The sequence below is a fragment of the Trachurus trachurus genome, assembly GCF_905171665.1.
Source record: "Trachurus trachurus genome assembly, chromosome: 3".
Lineage (NCBI taxonomy): Eukaryota > Metazoa > Chordata > Actinopteri > Carangiformes > Carangidae > Trachurus > Trachurus trachurus.
In genome coordinates, this window is record NC_139893.1 from 20716574 (window position 1) to 20732826 (window position 16253).

The 16253-nt window shown below is 41.0% G+C and overlaps 1 protein-coding gene across 2 annotated transcripts in view; it reads right to left on the reverse strand.

The window, feature by feature from the left end:
• The window catches only part of adcy7 (adenylate cyclase 7), a 68476-nt gene that overhangs the window by 10605 nt on the left and 41618 nt on the right, over positions 1-16253 (reverse strand). For both annotated transcript variants that reach the window (XM_083993755.1, XM_083993754.1), the window contains 7 exons: positions 13204-13364; positions 10851-10962; positions 10518-10645; positions 9915-10073; positions 9490-9622; positions 8744-8926; positions 4921-4958 (listed from right to left, as the gene is read on the reverse strand). In XM_083993755.1, coding sequence (XP_083849881.1) covers positions 4921-4958; positions 8744-8926; positions 9490-9622; positions 9915-10073; positions 10518-10645; positions 10851-10962; positions 13204-13364 — 914 coding nt within the window. The remainder of the gene's footprint in view (positions 1-4920; positions 4959-8743; positions 8927-9489; positions 9623-9914; positions 10074-10517; positions 10646-10850; positions 10963-13203; positions 13365-16253) is intronic.

The window sequence follows — 16253 nt, forward strand, 5'->3', positions numbered from 1 at the left end:
CTGCCCACTAATCAGTAGCTACACTTTAAATATTTGTCCGTGTGCTTATACTGCCTGTGCCAGACAGGCAAAGAGAATTAACCCTTATGGGTTATAACCGTAATCAATTTGTCTATGCATTGTTTGAAGTTAATGGAAGGGCTTGTCATAGAGCTCAGCACTTCCACCTCTCTCTCTCTCTGTGCAGGAATGAGTGTCACAGCAGCACAGCTATTACTATGCAGACACTTAGTGAACAATGTGATGTTTGAGGTGTGAGATGTTTTATATGAGAACATAGAATTGTATTTACCATAGTATTTAGTGTTATTGTCAAATAATGTTTCATTGTAAGAACCATTTCACCCAAATTCAAATTCAAATTCAAATTCAGTTTTATTTGTCACTTTCATGAAAAACCTCTGTTTAGCATGGGAGCGAGAAGCCGTTCTCCCTGTCATGTTGTATGCAAAGATTAAAAAAAAAAAAAAGGGAGACACATTTAAAACAAGAGAATAGTTCTAAGAAGACAGCAGAAGTTTTGTTTAGTAAAATAAATAATTAAGAATAGATAAAATTACATTAAAAAAATAAAGTGGGCCGGTTGCAGTTAGTTAAAAAAAAGTGCAGGTGCATGTGTGTGTAGGACAGTCAGTCATGGTGTTGTTGTTGGGGGCAGCATGTGGTGGGCGGCGTTCATGGCTCTGATGGCCCAGTCTTATGCTCCATGTTGATAGGACTATACCACATCATTTCTGGAGATCTGTCTGCTGCACATTCATGCTGCCACCCTCTTGTTGAACCATGTCTTAAAGGGATAGTTCAATGTTTTGGCAAATACACCTATTGCCATAATCCCTATAGTCATAAGTGTACGGTAGGTTCATTACCTTTAATTATTGGTGCATGTTGTTTTGAGTTCCACGGGGCAGAGACACGAGCTGCTCAGCGAACACAATGGAGGTGAACGGTATGTTGTGGTGGTGGATCAGGTCTGAGAGGTAGGTGGGGGCCAGGTTGTTAAGTGATTTGTACGTTGTGAGCAGGAGGATTTTGAATTGTATGCGGTGTGAGATGGGGAGCCGGTGCAGCACCAAGCACCGATCCCTGGGGGACGCCTTGTGACAGAGGAGCGGTGGTGGAGGTGCAGTTGTTAACGCTGATGAACTGGTGTCAGTTGGTGAGGTAGGAGTGGATCCAGGTGAGGGCTGTGCCAGTGATGTGAGCTGAAGATTTCAGTCGGGAGAGCAGGATGGAGTGGTTGATGGTATCAAAGGCTGCTGTGAGGTCGAGGAGGATGAGGATGTTGAGGTGTCCGGAGTCTGAGGAGAGGAGGAGGTCGTTGGTAATTTTGAGGAGCTGTGTAAACTTTTCGGTGCTGTGTTTTGATCAGAAACCAGATTGGAAGCATTCAAAGAGATAATTGGAGGTGAGATGGGTCCTGAGTTGAGAGGCTACAGCACATTGCAGGATTTTTGATAGGAAAGGGGGATTGGAGATGGGGCGGAAGTTACTTGGATTGTATGGGTGTGATGGCAGCCAGTTTGAGGAACAGAACCAGAGCTGGGGGAGGTGTTAATGATGTCGGTGATGAGTTGGGAGATGACAGTCCTTAATGAGTTTGGATGGTATGGGGTCCAGGGTGCAGGTGGAGGTTTTTATCCCGGTCATGAGGGTTGTCAACTGTGCTGGAGATATTGGAGAGAACTGTGACAGGGGCTGGATGGTGGCAGATGGGGAGATGGGAGTGTTTCCGGTGGTGTTGAGGTTACTGTAGATGGTGTCTATTTTTGTTTGGAAGTATGAAAGGAATGATTGGCACTTTTCAGTTGTGAATGAAGAGGGAGTGTTGTCATGGGGTTTGAGGGGTGCATTTATGGTGGAAAACAGAGCCTTGGGGTTGTTGGAGCCAGAGTGGATGAGGTGGGAATAGAAGGTAGTACGGGCTGCGTTGAGTGCATCTTTGTATTGTTGTAGGTGAGTCTTTCGAGTTGGCGTTTCCGGGATTTCATTTGGTGGAGTGCGGGGGTGTACCAGGGGGTGAATGAGACAGAGGCTGAGAATCCTGCTAAAACCTTCTGCTCCACGGGCCACGATGGGAATCAGCCCGAAAAGAAAAACAGACTTCCCGCAGCTGGTTAAAAAGTTCAAAAGGTCCTTAAAATCTTTTTTTGTCAGTCCAGACTGTCTACGAGCGGTGACAACCACTTGTCTTATGGAAGAAGGGAGAAAGCACAGCAGTGCCAGAAGATTATTCAGCAAGGGGGGAACTGGGCGAGCCGACCAGTGTTTCCTTACTTTCTGTTTCGCTGCCTGGCGGGTCATGAGAATAACGCCACCGAATCGCCGTTTATGGTCGGAACTACGACGGTATGTGATCGTCTTTGAACCTCCGACTTTCATTGTTGATGAATGAAAACATTCTTGGCAAGACGTCCGTCTTGCGCCACTCCAAGAATTTCACTGTGCGCGCGGAGGCTCATGGTAAATGTAGTATGAGAACACTTCGCTTTCCAAAACTCCTCGTTGTCCCTTTAAAGAAGTGGACATTTCTGATTATGGAGTCTCCAACTATTAATGTGGTTGGGGAGAAGGAGATGACTGCAGGTTTCCATCTCCGGGGAAAGTGGAACTGTGAGAAACGGGATGCGCTGTGAGAAGGGGACGTGGAGTGAGGACGGGCCGGGTTGGTGGAGGGGACAGCAGCAGCAGGGACGGGAGAGGGATTCCCCGACACCGGCTCTGAGCGGGGAGCAATCCTAGAGCGATTAGGCACGGCCTCTTTCAGGAGGTTTTGATGGGGTGGATGGATGGAAGAAACCAACTTTGATGGCAGAGGTGACTGATGTTTTTTAAGCGGGGGAAAATGGTCCTCATCCAGGATGGAAAACATGTTGGACAGCTGCAGCGGCTGGGATGTGGGTGAGCTGTGTTGGGGCTTTCCATGTTGAGGAATCAACCATGATTTCTCAGGATGGGTCCGGGGAGCGGGGGTGAAATTCATCAGAGCCTTGGGCTTTGCCCCTAGCCCCAAAGACTGGGCCTGCTGCGTTTGATCGGCCTCCGGTAGGCCTATGCTGGTTTCGTGGTCATCAGTACGGGTTAGCGTGTTAAAAATCCACGCAACCGATGATTAAAAGTTTCAAGCTTTTGGATTCTGTCGACCTATTTTATTTTTAGAGTTTAAAAACTAGATTGTAGTAGCATTTTGTGGTGGCAAGACACAGACAGATGTTCACAGCTGGCGCATGCGTGGTGTGTCCTCATAATGTAACATTACAGTTGTTTTCGAGTCAAATGAATAGCAGGAAGGACATTCCAGACACGGCTGCTGGGCGGAGTGATTTCAAAAGTGTAAGTAGTTCCGAGTATTTGCTTCATGTGTCGTAATGTTACACGATTATTTCATAGCGTGGCGAATGTGCAGGTCACAACTTCCCCCCGAGAGCATTTTAGTGTTGTTGGATTGTGTATTTGATTGAGTTTTGTGGGACAGGGGTCCTCCCCCGCGGATCTCAAAACAACATGCACCAATAATTAAAGGTAATGAACCTACCCCTATGACTATAGGGATTATGGCGATAGGCAAATTTGTCAAAATGCTGAACTATCCCTTTAAAGAAGAAGCGACTGAGGCCATTGGCATTCACTGAACTCATTGTCTTATTCCTGAAAGGAGTTTAAGTCACATTTTGCTTTGTGACTTTTTTTTGCTGAAAGTAAAATCATTATGGATTAGTATGTGGTGTCTCAAAGATTCCCCACATCACAGCATCAGCACCTGGACCATGGACACACGGCAGGTTGAGTCTATGGACTCATGCTTTTGACGCCAAATTTGGACCCTATCATCTGCTGCCTCAGCAGAAATCCAGAGTCAACAGTTTACTACAGCCTCCGATTTCTGTTGCTGTCCGACACTGGAACCTGACGGGTCTCTGCTCAGTGGTGCAACACATCCAATCATGAGGTGGATGAACTACAACAGTAGAGATGAGGAGATGCTTTTCTGCTCACCACAGTTGTGAAGAAGAGTTATCTGAGTTTAGTTTAAACCATAGGTTTTTGATTAGTTCCCACTAGTCTGGGGTCATTCCTCTCTGACCTATCTCATCAACAAAACATTTCCGTTCACAGAGCTGCTCTTCACTGGATGTTTTTCGCTTTTCACACCAGTCTGAGCAAAAACTCTCCAACAAGTCTGGCATATACAGTCCACGATATAAGTCTACCACTTTCATCATATTTTATCTCATTCTGATGTTTGATGTGAACATTAACTGAATCGACTGATCAGTGATAAATATGCTGTTGGCAAAAGTTGTTTTTTTTATAAAGAAAATGCAGTTTAGGGATCTGATTTTCAACTTAAATAGTACTTTTCTCAATTCCCTGTCAGCAGAAAGATTGTTTATTACATACCCCCACACATCACGTCTAAGAGTAAAAGTCACCAAACATCCTGGCTGAAACTTCACTGTTAATGAGTACACTTCATGTTTAAAAGTGGATCGTGCGTTTTAATATTTTTCCAGAATACAGACATCTTAGACATTAGCATAATCTCCATGGGAATAGATGAATAGCTAATGAAATTATCCCTCTAAATGTTTTGATATACTGCCTTGTACAATATTATTATTAAATATGATGGAAAGATGAATGAGATTATTTGAACAGATGGAACTATCTTGGCAGAGCAAGATGATGGGAGACACTCTTCCCTGCCCATGGCCGTCAAGATGCTATTGAGCAACAAGGTTATTACACAGGCTGAATTCCAGGGCGATGACGTATGAGCACATTCTGTCTCTTTACACATGCCAAGTTTCATATTCACTCAGTTACAGTATAATATAGGCCTACTTTAAAAATAAAAACAGTCACCAAACAGGGACCTCACACGTAAAGAGGATCTGTAACAGCTGGAACTTGTCTTACCTCTCAGTGATCTTGGAGGCTGGTCGCAGGGGAATGTCCTGGAAACGACAGGGGCAATTTTAAGTTTACATTTATTGTATAAATAATGAAAATGTTGGATGCACTCCATGTAAGATCGTCAATTAAAACAACTGTAGGACCAGTGCCTTTAACATCAGCTCAGAAAAGAGAGCCAAACAGCTCAGGGACATAACTGTTAACTGATTGACCCCATAGCTCTATCTATAATTTACACATCTACTTTTTCCGAGCCAGGGCCCAGTTGTTCAAAATGTGTAATCTGGATCAAAATTATCCCGATTTTGAAATCCCTTTTTTGCTATCCAGGATCACGTAATCTGTCTTATTTTTATCCCAGTCGTTCAAAGCAAAGTTGGATCGGATCAGTCTGATCCTCATCCAACTTTTCAAGATTACCAAATCCGGATAATGAGTGCTCTAAATGTGTATCACGCTGAAGGCTACAGGTAGATAAAAATCAGGTAGAACAGCAGAATGGGGTCACTCAAAGTGTGATTATTTTAAAATGGGGTGCACGTGTTGTTTTCTGTGCTGTTTTTTGTGTTTTCCATGTCTATTAACCCTTTACAGGGCAAGTGACTGTTTTTGGACACTTCCGCACATATTATATTTCCACCAAGGGGGCAGTTGTCGGTCTGAGAAGTGAAGCTCACTTCCGCGTTCAAAAAACTGCAATCCCCTCGGATTCCTCTGGGGGCTGGTGTCAGAAGGGAGCATTCCCCATAGACCCCCATGTTAAAATCGCAGACTTTACATCCTCAGTAAACATGTTAAAAGCCTGGTGTCAGAACGTTTTTTCGTCTCAATCGATAGTTTCTACCCCTGCACACACTCTGAGGGGGGTGAATTTTTTTTTAACTCTACCGTTTTACTGTTATTAGGTTAAAATTCTGGCCAATTAGGGCGCGGAAACGTTGAGTGACAGGTCCGAGCAGCTCCGTGGACAGCTGCTTCGAGGCCAGTGGGCGGGTTCTCGGCCGGCCAATCCAACATGGCGCTGTTCAGGCCGCCATATTTGAGTCACAAAAACAACTCCCCAAAACCAATGGGTGACGTCACGGACGCTACGTCCATTCTTTTTACAGTCTATGATTTCCACCCCGTGCTCCCCGTCAGTAAGAGCAAGAAACATGTGGTCTTCACCAAGCCAATCAGCAAAGACCAGGCTACATTACGGTATACGTCATCATAGTCTTTGACCAATCAGCAGAGACCAAGAATGCCGCTAACTTTCTCTTTTTTTCGACCGCGGAAAAAGACGCTCAGTCGGCTCGGCTCGCGGTAGTAATTAGATCGATACATCACAAATGACCCGATCCACCAAAATGAGTCACAGTGACCCAAATTTCAAAGTTGAGATTTTGGTATCAATGGAAAGATTAGAAAATAAGCTTTAAAATGACACCCTCGTCAAAGTCATACATTTGATGGTTTTCGAGATGTGGCCATTTGAATTACGATCTCCTACTCTTCTTATTCTGTTCTAAAACCTGAGAAAATAGCAGTTAAAGTTTTTGCCAGTGACTCTGGCGTCTGTTCCTGTACCACGTGATTACACGCACCCTATATGGTCCCTTGTTGTCATAGAGGCACCATTCAATGACCCTCGGAAAGCAGGGAATCTCACAATTCAGATGCTTTTTACAGCTCATCTCTATCATAAACGGTTCAGAAGTTGTCATGTTTTGTTGACATGTTGTAAAACATGTGCAAGCGTGTACGTTCGGTTTAGCGTCGATGCTACTCGGTTTAGCATCTGTTTCTGTAGCCTACCCGTCCCTGCTCGTCGTAGAGGCACCATTCAATGACCGTCGGAAAGCGGAGAATCCCGCGATTCAGATACAGTTTACAGCTCGTCTCTATCATGAACGGTTCAGGAGATATTTCATGTTTTGCACCGAGGCAACGCTCATTTTCAGAGGGTTTAAGTTACAAGTCAACTTTAATCATCATTTACGTGCCTTTTCTCAATTATCTGGACTGTGAAACTTTGGGAGATTGTTTTTGAATGTCATTTCTTTGAAATTAGGGTAAAAAATCTTTTTTGATTTTCTATGGGTTTTCCACGTTATCAGCTGATTATCTAAAAATAGAACATTGCGACATCCGACTCATTTTGATAGAACGGGTCACTTTGATGACACTCACACATTTTACAGTTGATTAGTTGTGCTAAGTCATGACATAAGTATTGTTTGTGGAGATCTTAGTGAAATGAGTGAAAATACACCATGAAAAATGCAGTGACCATATTTGATCATACGCCCGTTTATGGTAAACACTGAAGTGTCCGTTTTTGGACATATGCCCTATTCAGGTAACAAACCATAAGTCCCTCACAAATAAGGCAATAAAACTTAGGAAAGTGTGTTTTAATGTTGCCTAATGTTTTTATATAACTTAACAGTGATTTAGAGAGAATTTTAGACATTTTGAAGCTATAAATAGTGAATGAGTGATTTTTCTCAGTTTATGACTTACAAACAGTTGTGTAAAATTCTTTAGATTAATTAATGTTGTCTAAGGTTTTTATATAACCATTCAGTAATTCAGAGAGAATTTTAACTGATTTCAAGACATTTTGAAGCTATAAATAGTGAATATGAGTGACTTTATAATCGTATAAAATACGATATAGCCTACATATTATACAAATGCCTATATACATATATATTATTATTATTACAATAATATTATAATAATTCCAATTTATAAGCCATACATGTTCTAAAACTTAAAAATGTTTGCACTTTTTTCTTATATTTTCTATACATACACTTATTGGAATTTTTCTTTACCACAAACGGGCAAGGAACCAAAAATGGTCACTTCGTTGACCTTCAATTTCTACATGAAAATGAAAAATTTTGAAAAATGTCAAAATTGTAAGTCTTGTTATGTCCTAGAATAACAATCTAAGGTTGGAATTTTGAATTTCAAAGTATTTCAATGAGTGCCCTATAAAGGAGCCAGACCTGATCTGACCAACAACAAATGAATTAAAAAAAAAAATTGCAGTACATTAGTCAAACACATTGTGAATATTTTTCGATGTGTTTCAAATTCGAACTTCAAAAATCAAAATACAAATTTAAATTTTTTATTTAATTATTCAGTTGTTGGAGAAAAGTTATTTTTTCTGAAATAATCAAAAGTTAACTTTATTTACTTTAACAAGGAAGGACAGTGCACGCACATCCAAGACAGTGCAGGCAGGTGCAGGACAAAAACTAACAAGAAGAAAAAACAAACGATGTCCGACCCAAGTGGTCGAAACGTTGTCCTTATAATAAATTCTTGGGAGCTCGATTATAGCAACTTTATTTACTTTAACACAAAAAATGTTTAAATCAGGTGCAAAATATCGATGTATAAATGTTGCTTATTTGACCAATTTTAATTAAATTTAAATGACATTTTGTTCCTGAAATACTCCCCGAGTCCACCAATCTGCTGGGATCATAAGAATTCTGTTTTTTTGGATAAAAGTTATCCCAATCCTACTAAAAAGTTTTGAACAACACAAATTGAGGATTTGATCCAGATTAAAACCAAGATTGGATTACATGACCCGTTTGGATCTCAGAATCCGTTTTTAGTTTTGAGCAACCCATTTTCAAGATTTTATCCAATCCATTATCCAAAATCCGTTTAGATTACCTTTTGAACCACTGGGCCCTGATTACCTCACATTATAAAATTTGTCCACGGAGCATGAAAAGACTACTTGTATTTGTTTACTATGTTGTACGTTCTCTCTACACAACATTTATCATTATAACAATAAATACAATTTGCTCACCTTGCTGAGTGGCTTTCCATTGGTGTCAGTGGTGAAGCCCTCTCTGCTCTGGAGGTGAGCAAAAGGTTTGACGGCACCCCAGGATTCGAGGTAACGGGTCATACGCACAGATGCCCGCATCTTCAGGCCATCGTTCACACGAGGCTTCGGCATGCTGCGGGGGTTCAGTGATGGGTCCTTAGACTTAAACACATAAAGACCAATCATACTGTGTTTATTAAAGGCACTCAGCTGAAGCTCTAAGGCATGGTTATGTTCCAGCTCTTCAGGACTTTTAACACTTGTGTCTCCAAAATTTGGTTGCAATAGAACAATGCACTGTGGACATTTGTTAGCTTTAGCCACCAAAATGAAACTAGTTCGTTCTAGAGTCAATGTGAACATTTTTCCAATTTTGAAGAAACTCCTACATGGAGTCACAGAGACATTGCGTTTACGAGGCCAAAACGGTGTCTTGCCATGCCCTTGACCTTTGACCACCATGATCTGATGAGTTCATGCTTGAGTCCAAGTGCATGTTTGTGCCAAATTTGAAGAAATACAGCAACAGCAGCATTATTGATATATCATGCCCATGAGAATGGGACGCACAGGAGGACAAGCTGAAAACAAAAAGTCCCTGTTTCAGGCTGTTGCCAACGTGTAAGCATAATAGCATAAAAAAAACAAAAAACAGATGAGTATAAGATGAAAACAAACTGTGGTCATAATATGCAGGGAGTTGCCAAGCGGGGCACAGGACTCACCCGTGGATCGATGACCAGGTAAGTTTGGACATTGAGCTCTTTCAGGTAGGTGTCCCTGAGGTGGCCGTCGCCCTCTTCCACTTCGTAAGCCTTGTTCAGGTGCTTCAGAGTTGCCTCTGTGATGTGCACCCGTCTTACAGAGTGAAGTGTAAGAGAAACAATAATATGGAATATGTAAGACAAAACTGTTACTCACACATCCAGTTTGTTTAATCACAGCAAGGTAGAAAAGTTACAAAATGATTATTTCACAATGTTCACTTATTTTTAGTCTCCAAGACCAAATTTAGACCAAATTAACAATTGAAATGTCTATGAATCAGTATATACAGTATCCCCTGTATAGTAGGGTTACATGAACCCCAATAAACTTGTGAGGCAATGTGTGTATAAAGGGATTTATGACACAAAAGTGCACCACCTACCCTGGAAGGCCTCCCGACTCCATGTGATTGGCCAGAGTGACGTCATGTGACCACACATCAAATTGCCATTTGCGAAGGCCAATAACACCGCAGAGCACGTTGCCTGAATGAACACCCACTCTCATGTTGATGTCCACCCCCGTGGCGTCACGTACCTGCCTGAAGAAGTTCCACAGCAAACTTAAAGCTTCTACTATATGTTGACCACTGTCTTTCAAGGGACAATAACAGACTAAGGACATTACAATATGCTCCACTGTCCTTTCCATATGTGTGTAAGTGGAGTCCTGCCCCTGTCTGTGTCAAATGCTCAACACTAGACTAACACTAGAGTAAGTCGAGTGAGAATTCCCTCCCTCCCTCCCTCCTACTTTCACAATGCATTGTTAAATATGGCAAGTGATTTTCAACATGTGAAATTCTAGCTATTACTCCAGTTTTTTCGCAAGTGACACAATATGTGTTTCCTAAAACTAGAAACATGACTTTGAATGACTCACTCTACAGTCCACACAGTCATGTTAGAGTTTCCACAACTCAGCTGTAACACATACAGTAGTGTTTACATAATTGTACAGCCAGTGATGGTTGGCAAAAACTCACTTGATGGCTTCACACATATCCAGACCCATTTTCACACAGTTCTTGGCGTGCTTTGGCAGAGACACTGGCAGCCCTGACACACAGTAGTAGCAGTCTCCAAGGATCTTGATTCTCATGCATTCATTTTCCTATAAGGGATGAGAATGAAGCCAGTGTATTGTTTTATGCAACAAGGCTGCAAACATGGGTAAGCAGTTAGACAGGATACGAGTGTACACTTGGGAGCTGCATGATACAACCACAGTCTTGGCCTGTTTAGACTGAAATGCCTTGGTCATTGCCAAAATCAGCGTTCTCTGTAATAATGACAAAAATAAATTTCAAACAACCCACCTTAGCAATTTGGTCAAATTTCCCAAATAACTCATTGAGCATGATGACCAGCTCTTTGGGAGAACAGTCACTGGCCAACCGGGTGAAGCCAACAATGTCAGCATAGAGAATACTAAGAGAAAGAAACAGTATAATCAATGTTTAACACATGCACACAAACAGATATTACTGCAATGACATGTTTTTTTATTATCTAATAGTAAAAGGCTGCATTGTATAACATTAACTTCAACAACTCCATGATCGCTGGCTGTATCCCTCATAATCTATAGCCACGATTGTTGGTCCTGCATTATTCTACTTTGCATCTACCTCAAATGAACCCTCACACGTTTCTGTTCAACAGGCTGGGCAGCTTATAAGCAACAGCATCTATGTAACTTCTGTCTATTGATAAACTTTGTAATTCATATAACCTGAGTCCACAGTTAAGCAACTGACCAGTTTAGAATAGACAAGAGGCCGTAAAATTTGCCCCCTTTATGTCCTCAAAATTTAATAAATTTAAAATAAATCCATAAGAAACAATAAAAACATCATAGCTCCTCAATTGGGAAGCAGGTTTTTCAGGCAAAAAGCACCTGGCCCAGCTCCCATTAACCTACAGTGGACCTGATGAGTGACTGACTAAAAGGCCTGTCTGGTTCCATGCTCAATCATAGCATAGGCACCATTAAGGCTGATGGTCAGCAAACTGCAGAGGGACAATGATATCTCATCTGACCTCTAAAAGACCCTCACACCATAGGGAATAACAGCTGGAAGTTTGGCAAAAGCCCAATCCACACACAGCTCCAAAATCCCTGCCTTAGTATGGCTTGCCATAGTGGGAACTGAAATCCTAACCCTCAGTGAACACCACGCTCACCGCACTGATCCTCAGGGCATGTCAACAATTGTGAATGAATGCTGTGCACGTAAATTACAACATGATAGGATAAATTTAATTTGACTTTGAGATGGCCGGCAATGGAAACTCCCTGCTGCATCATAATTTGCTAAACCAACTAATGGGGATATGAAATAAATCCAAGAATTGAATAACTTGCTCAGACAAGATCTCTACTGATGTATGTACAGTATGTGACAGTATTCACAGAGCATGACTTAACAGGTAATAAGCTACACAACATGTAGCTAAGCCTAGTCACTGACACTACCACAGCAGCCTGTATTGGTCTGAGTACAACTGCTGGTCAGCAGGTCAGCTGGCCAGCAGAGGGACACAGATACTACACCAAACCTAAACTGCTCCTTTGCCTGATTGGAAATGGCCAGGTGCTTCATGAGACAGACAACACAGCTAATGACTGGCCCGACTGGGATAATTATAGGGATAGGTCGAAGATGCAACCTATCATTCAACACCTTCTTACTGTGGCTTTAAATAAACATGGCAGCACACATGACTGATGCCTTCAAAATGACTTAGGCCTATTAACAATCCAAAAGTCTACTGGTGTAAAGTCTAAAGATTCATTAAGATAGAAGTAATTAAATAAATAGAGGGCAGATGTTATTTCTTGTCTTTCATGATTTTTTGTTTGATTTTAAATAAATAAATGAGATAATATATAAATAAATGTACTGTTACTGCTCTGTTTTACACAATCCCCTTATTCAGGCAAAGCAGAGACTGTATCCTGCCTAAATTTATCAAAAAAAAAAAAAAAAAATCTGGACAGCCATCTGCCAAAGTTCACTTTGAGCTGACCCTCTATCTGTCAGCACTTGCTAAATTAGTGAAGCCCTCATGAAACAAAGATGTGTAACTGGGTCAACACCATCAAAACAAAACAGGCATACTAATCTCCAGCGTTCTGGGATGTGGTCAGAAAAATCTGCTTCTTGTTTGTGTTTTTTTTTATGCCTCATTTGTTTTCACACAGTGACAGAGAAAGTAGCAGTACATGTTTCACAGAGGAAAGCTGAGGATTTGTGAAATTCAAAACAAGTACAACAGTGGGAAATTGAATTAGGTTGTTATGAAAATGCAGCTGTTTTTAGTTTTGAAATATCAAATATAGCAAACTTAAAATGTAACAATATTGGTTGTTTTTTTCAGAGAATTCTCAGAGATTTTCACAAATGTAGTCATTTAGTTTGTAAACACATATTCTGTTAGCAACTGTAAGCAGAACTGGTTCAGGCAAGAGAACTAAGGGACATGTGAATAAAAGTCTTGATGTCTGATCAATAATATCGATTTTTTTAAACATCCAAACCTAAGCGCATAGTTTGACCAGAAAAGTAAGGCTTCCATGATGAGGTAATCATTAAGAACAAGACCTAATTAATAATTAACTAAAAATCTAGGTTTATTCCAATATTTCAAGGTGGGCTGTGGTCTTACCTGACGTTCTCATGCCTCTTGACATAAAGACTGTGGAAGTTATTATCTTTGACCAATCGCTGTTGCTCTGCTTTATCTTTACAGTCTTGCAGGCGCTCCATGATGGCAAGCTTCATCTTCATGGAGATATAGACTGGCAGCACAGACTGCAGCAGATTCTCCTGCAAACACACACACAGACTATTAGTTACATAACTGCAATTTAGGTGATACATTTTTCATCTTGGCTATCAACCAACTTCCTGCTACTAAACTCAGCCAAAACTGAAATGATAGCCATTGGACCCCCGAGATACAGGCAACAGTTTGACAATTTCTATATATCCCTTGACAACGATACCATACATTCCACAGATAAAGTAAAGAATCTCGGTGTTGTCCTGGATCAGTCCCTTTCATTTGACTTACACATAAAAGAGGTGACACGAGTAGCACTTTTTCACTTAAGAAATATAGCCAAAATCAGACAAATTCTGTCAATGAAAGATGCCGAGGTCCTTATTCACGCCTTTGTTACATCTAGGCTCGATTATTGTAATGTCCTCTTATCAGGACTACCAAAGAAGAGCCTTCATCGATTGCAAATGGTTCAGAACACAGCAGCTCGTATTTTGTCTGGCTCATCTAGGTATGAGCACATTACGCCAGTGCTGGCCTCTCTTCATTGGCTCCCTATTCAGTTTAGAGCAGATTTTAAGGTGCTTTTACTAACCTTTAAAATCCTAAACGGCTTGGCACCTTTGTATTTGAGTGATTTAATTAATGTGTATGTTCCCACACGGTCTCTACGCTCCCAGGGGAGTGTGTCTCTTTGTGTTCCAAAGGTTAGGAAAAAGACGGTTGGTGAGCATGCCTTTTCCTATCGGGCTCCGACCCTGTGGAACAATCTCCCTTCGGACATCAGGCAGGCCTGTTCAATTGGGGTTTTTAAAACAAAGCTTAAGACCCACTTATTTACTGTTGCATATGGGTCCTAGGTTTTTCATTAGTAAAGTCCTGCCCTGTTTCAAATATGTTTTTGTATTCTGTTTTTGTTTTTTGGAATGTCTCTGCTTGTAAACTGCTTGCAGTTTTTGATGTGTTGTACAGCACTTTGATGTAAAGCGCTTTATAAATAAATTTAATATTATTATTATTATTATTATTATTCAACAAGTCCTAGTGCTAGTGAAGGAATTAACTTTGTTTATTTAATTACACATACTCATTTTTTTCTTTTGTGCTGCGACTGTAGCACAGTACTAGCACCAATCTCTACCTGTACCTTTTAATAACGCAGCAGCCCTCCGTCCCCGCACCCTTAACTTAATGAGTTAAGTTAATTGGAAGTCAGGGAAGGTGTGTTTTACAAAGGAACCAGCATGTTCCAACGGGTTTTAACATGAACTGGTGCCAAATTCAGTGAATCCAAACAACGCTGGCATGCTGCCATTATTGCAAAATGACAGTCAACACAATGGTACTGTATAATACTTTAAAATGACACATTGAGGGGAATTTTCCAGAATAGCCAGAGGCCTGGGAAGTGCTTGAAAGTTCATGTTTCATAAACACAGGAATCTGAAGAGGCAGGTTTTCAAGAAATAATAAATCCTGCTTTAAACCAAGGAGAGACCATCTGACTACAGTCAAGTCCTGGTAAATGTATCTACAAAATACCCTTTACATAATTCAGTCAGTCAAAGTGAACACTGCATCAACAGGTGATTGCATGACAGAACAAATATGACACATTTTAAGATATGAAGTATGAACCCTGAACAAAGTTTGTGTGCCTGCTAGGGATGTTCGATACCATTTTTTTTCAGACCGAGTACGAGGACGAGTACTCACTCTTGAGTACTCTTCCTGCCAGCCAGCCAGCAGGTTGAGACACTTAACGAGGTTTATTATTTAGCTACTACAACATAATAGTAACTGGTTGTGTCTGCACTGCCCTGACCAGATTTGGAGCAGCGGTAATTAAGGAACGTCGGGCCACGGCTGCTTAATATAGCTACAATTTGTTTTGCCTTGAGAATCGGCAGCTGGTATCGGCAGCCTTTACGAGTAGTGATACTTTCGCCCATCCCTAGTGCCTGCCATCGTGTTTGCCTATGAGAAAAAGAGAAATGTGATCCAGGAGCATTTAATTTGCAAACATACATCAATTCAGTATCAAGTGTTTTCAAATGGATCACATTATTATTTTTCCAGACAAAAGTGAATACTTTGTCCTTGAGAAATTAAAAATACATTTTCCATTTTAACACATCCTTTTATCCTTTTTTCTTACTGTTCATTAAATGTTTTCCAAGTATAGGTCAGTTGGGATAAGGAGAGTCTGTGTAAAGAGTTGTGCTCTATTCATTACCAGATTTTGAAATGGATTTGGACGTGGGCCTGAGCTGGGCAACCTGAGGACATTCACATTCTTGTTTTTAGGCCATTACAGTGTTCAATTGGCAGTATACTAAGGTCACTGTCCAAAGATATTCTTCCCAATACACTAGAAATAACTTTGAGCCTTGATAACATGATGCCAACACGGCCACATGGAGTCTACTGACGTGTGCCCAGTTATGAGTCTGATAATGTGCTTTGATTTACAACCAGGATCTGGATTACTTCATCTTCTTCTTCAGGTCACAGCATCTTTTGCTCTGACAAGTCAGAATTTTCCATCATAATCCTTTTATTTCCCTAGAGGTGCTTCTGGACACTTTCCAGGCTATACAGACACCTCAAACACTCAAAACATTGAAATTGCACCTTATATTAACTTAGTTTGCAATGTTATTGGAGAGAGGTGAATATGACTCCAAACACTCAAGTTTTCACTTTTGATTAATCTCTTTTAAAAACAAGGGGTTCAAAAGTCAGCGTATGTAAACCAAAAACAGAATCATCCAAATTCAATAATTTCTTGAGGCTGGTTTTGGCAACACAAAATGTGGGAAAGGTCACCAGTGTTAACTACTCATGTAAGGCCATATAAATGTGCTAAGTTTGTTTCTGTCCTTGTCTCTGCTGCAGCCTGAACTGCTCCCATTCACTCTCAATGACCTCCT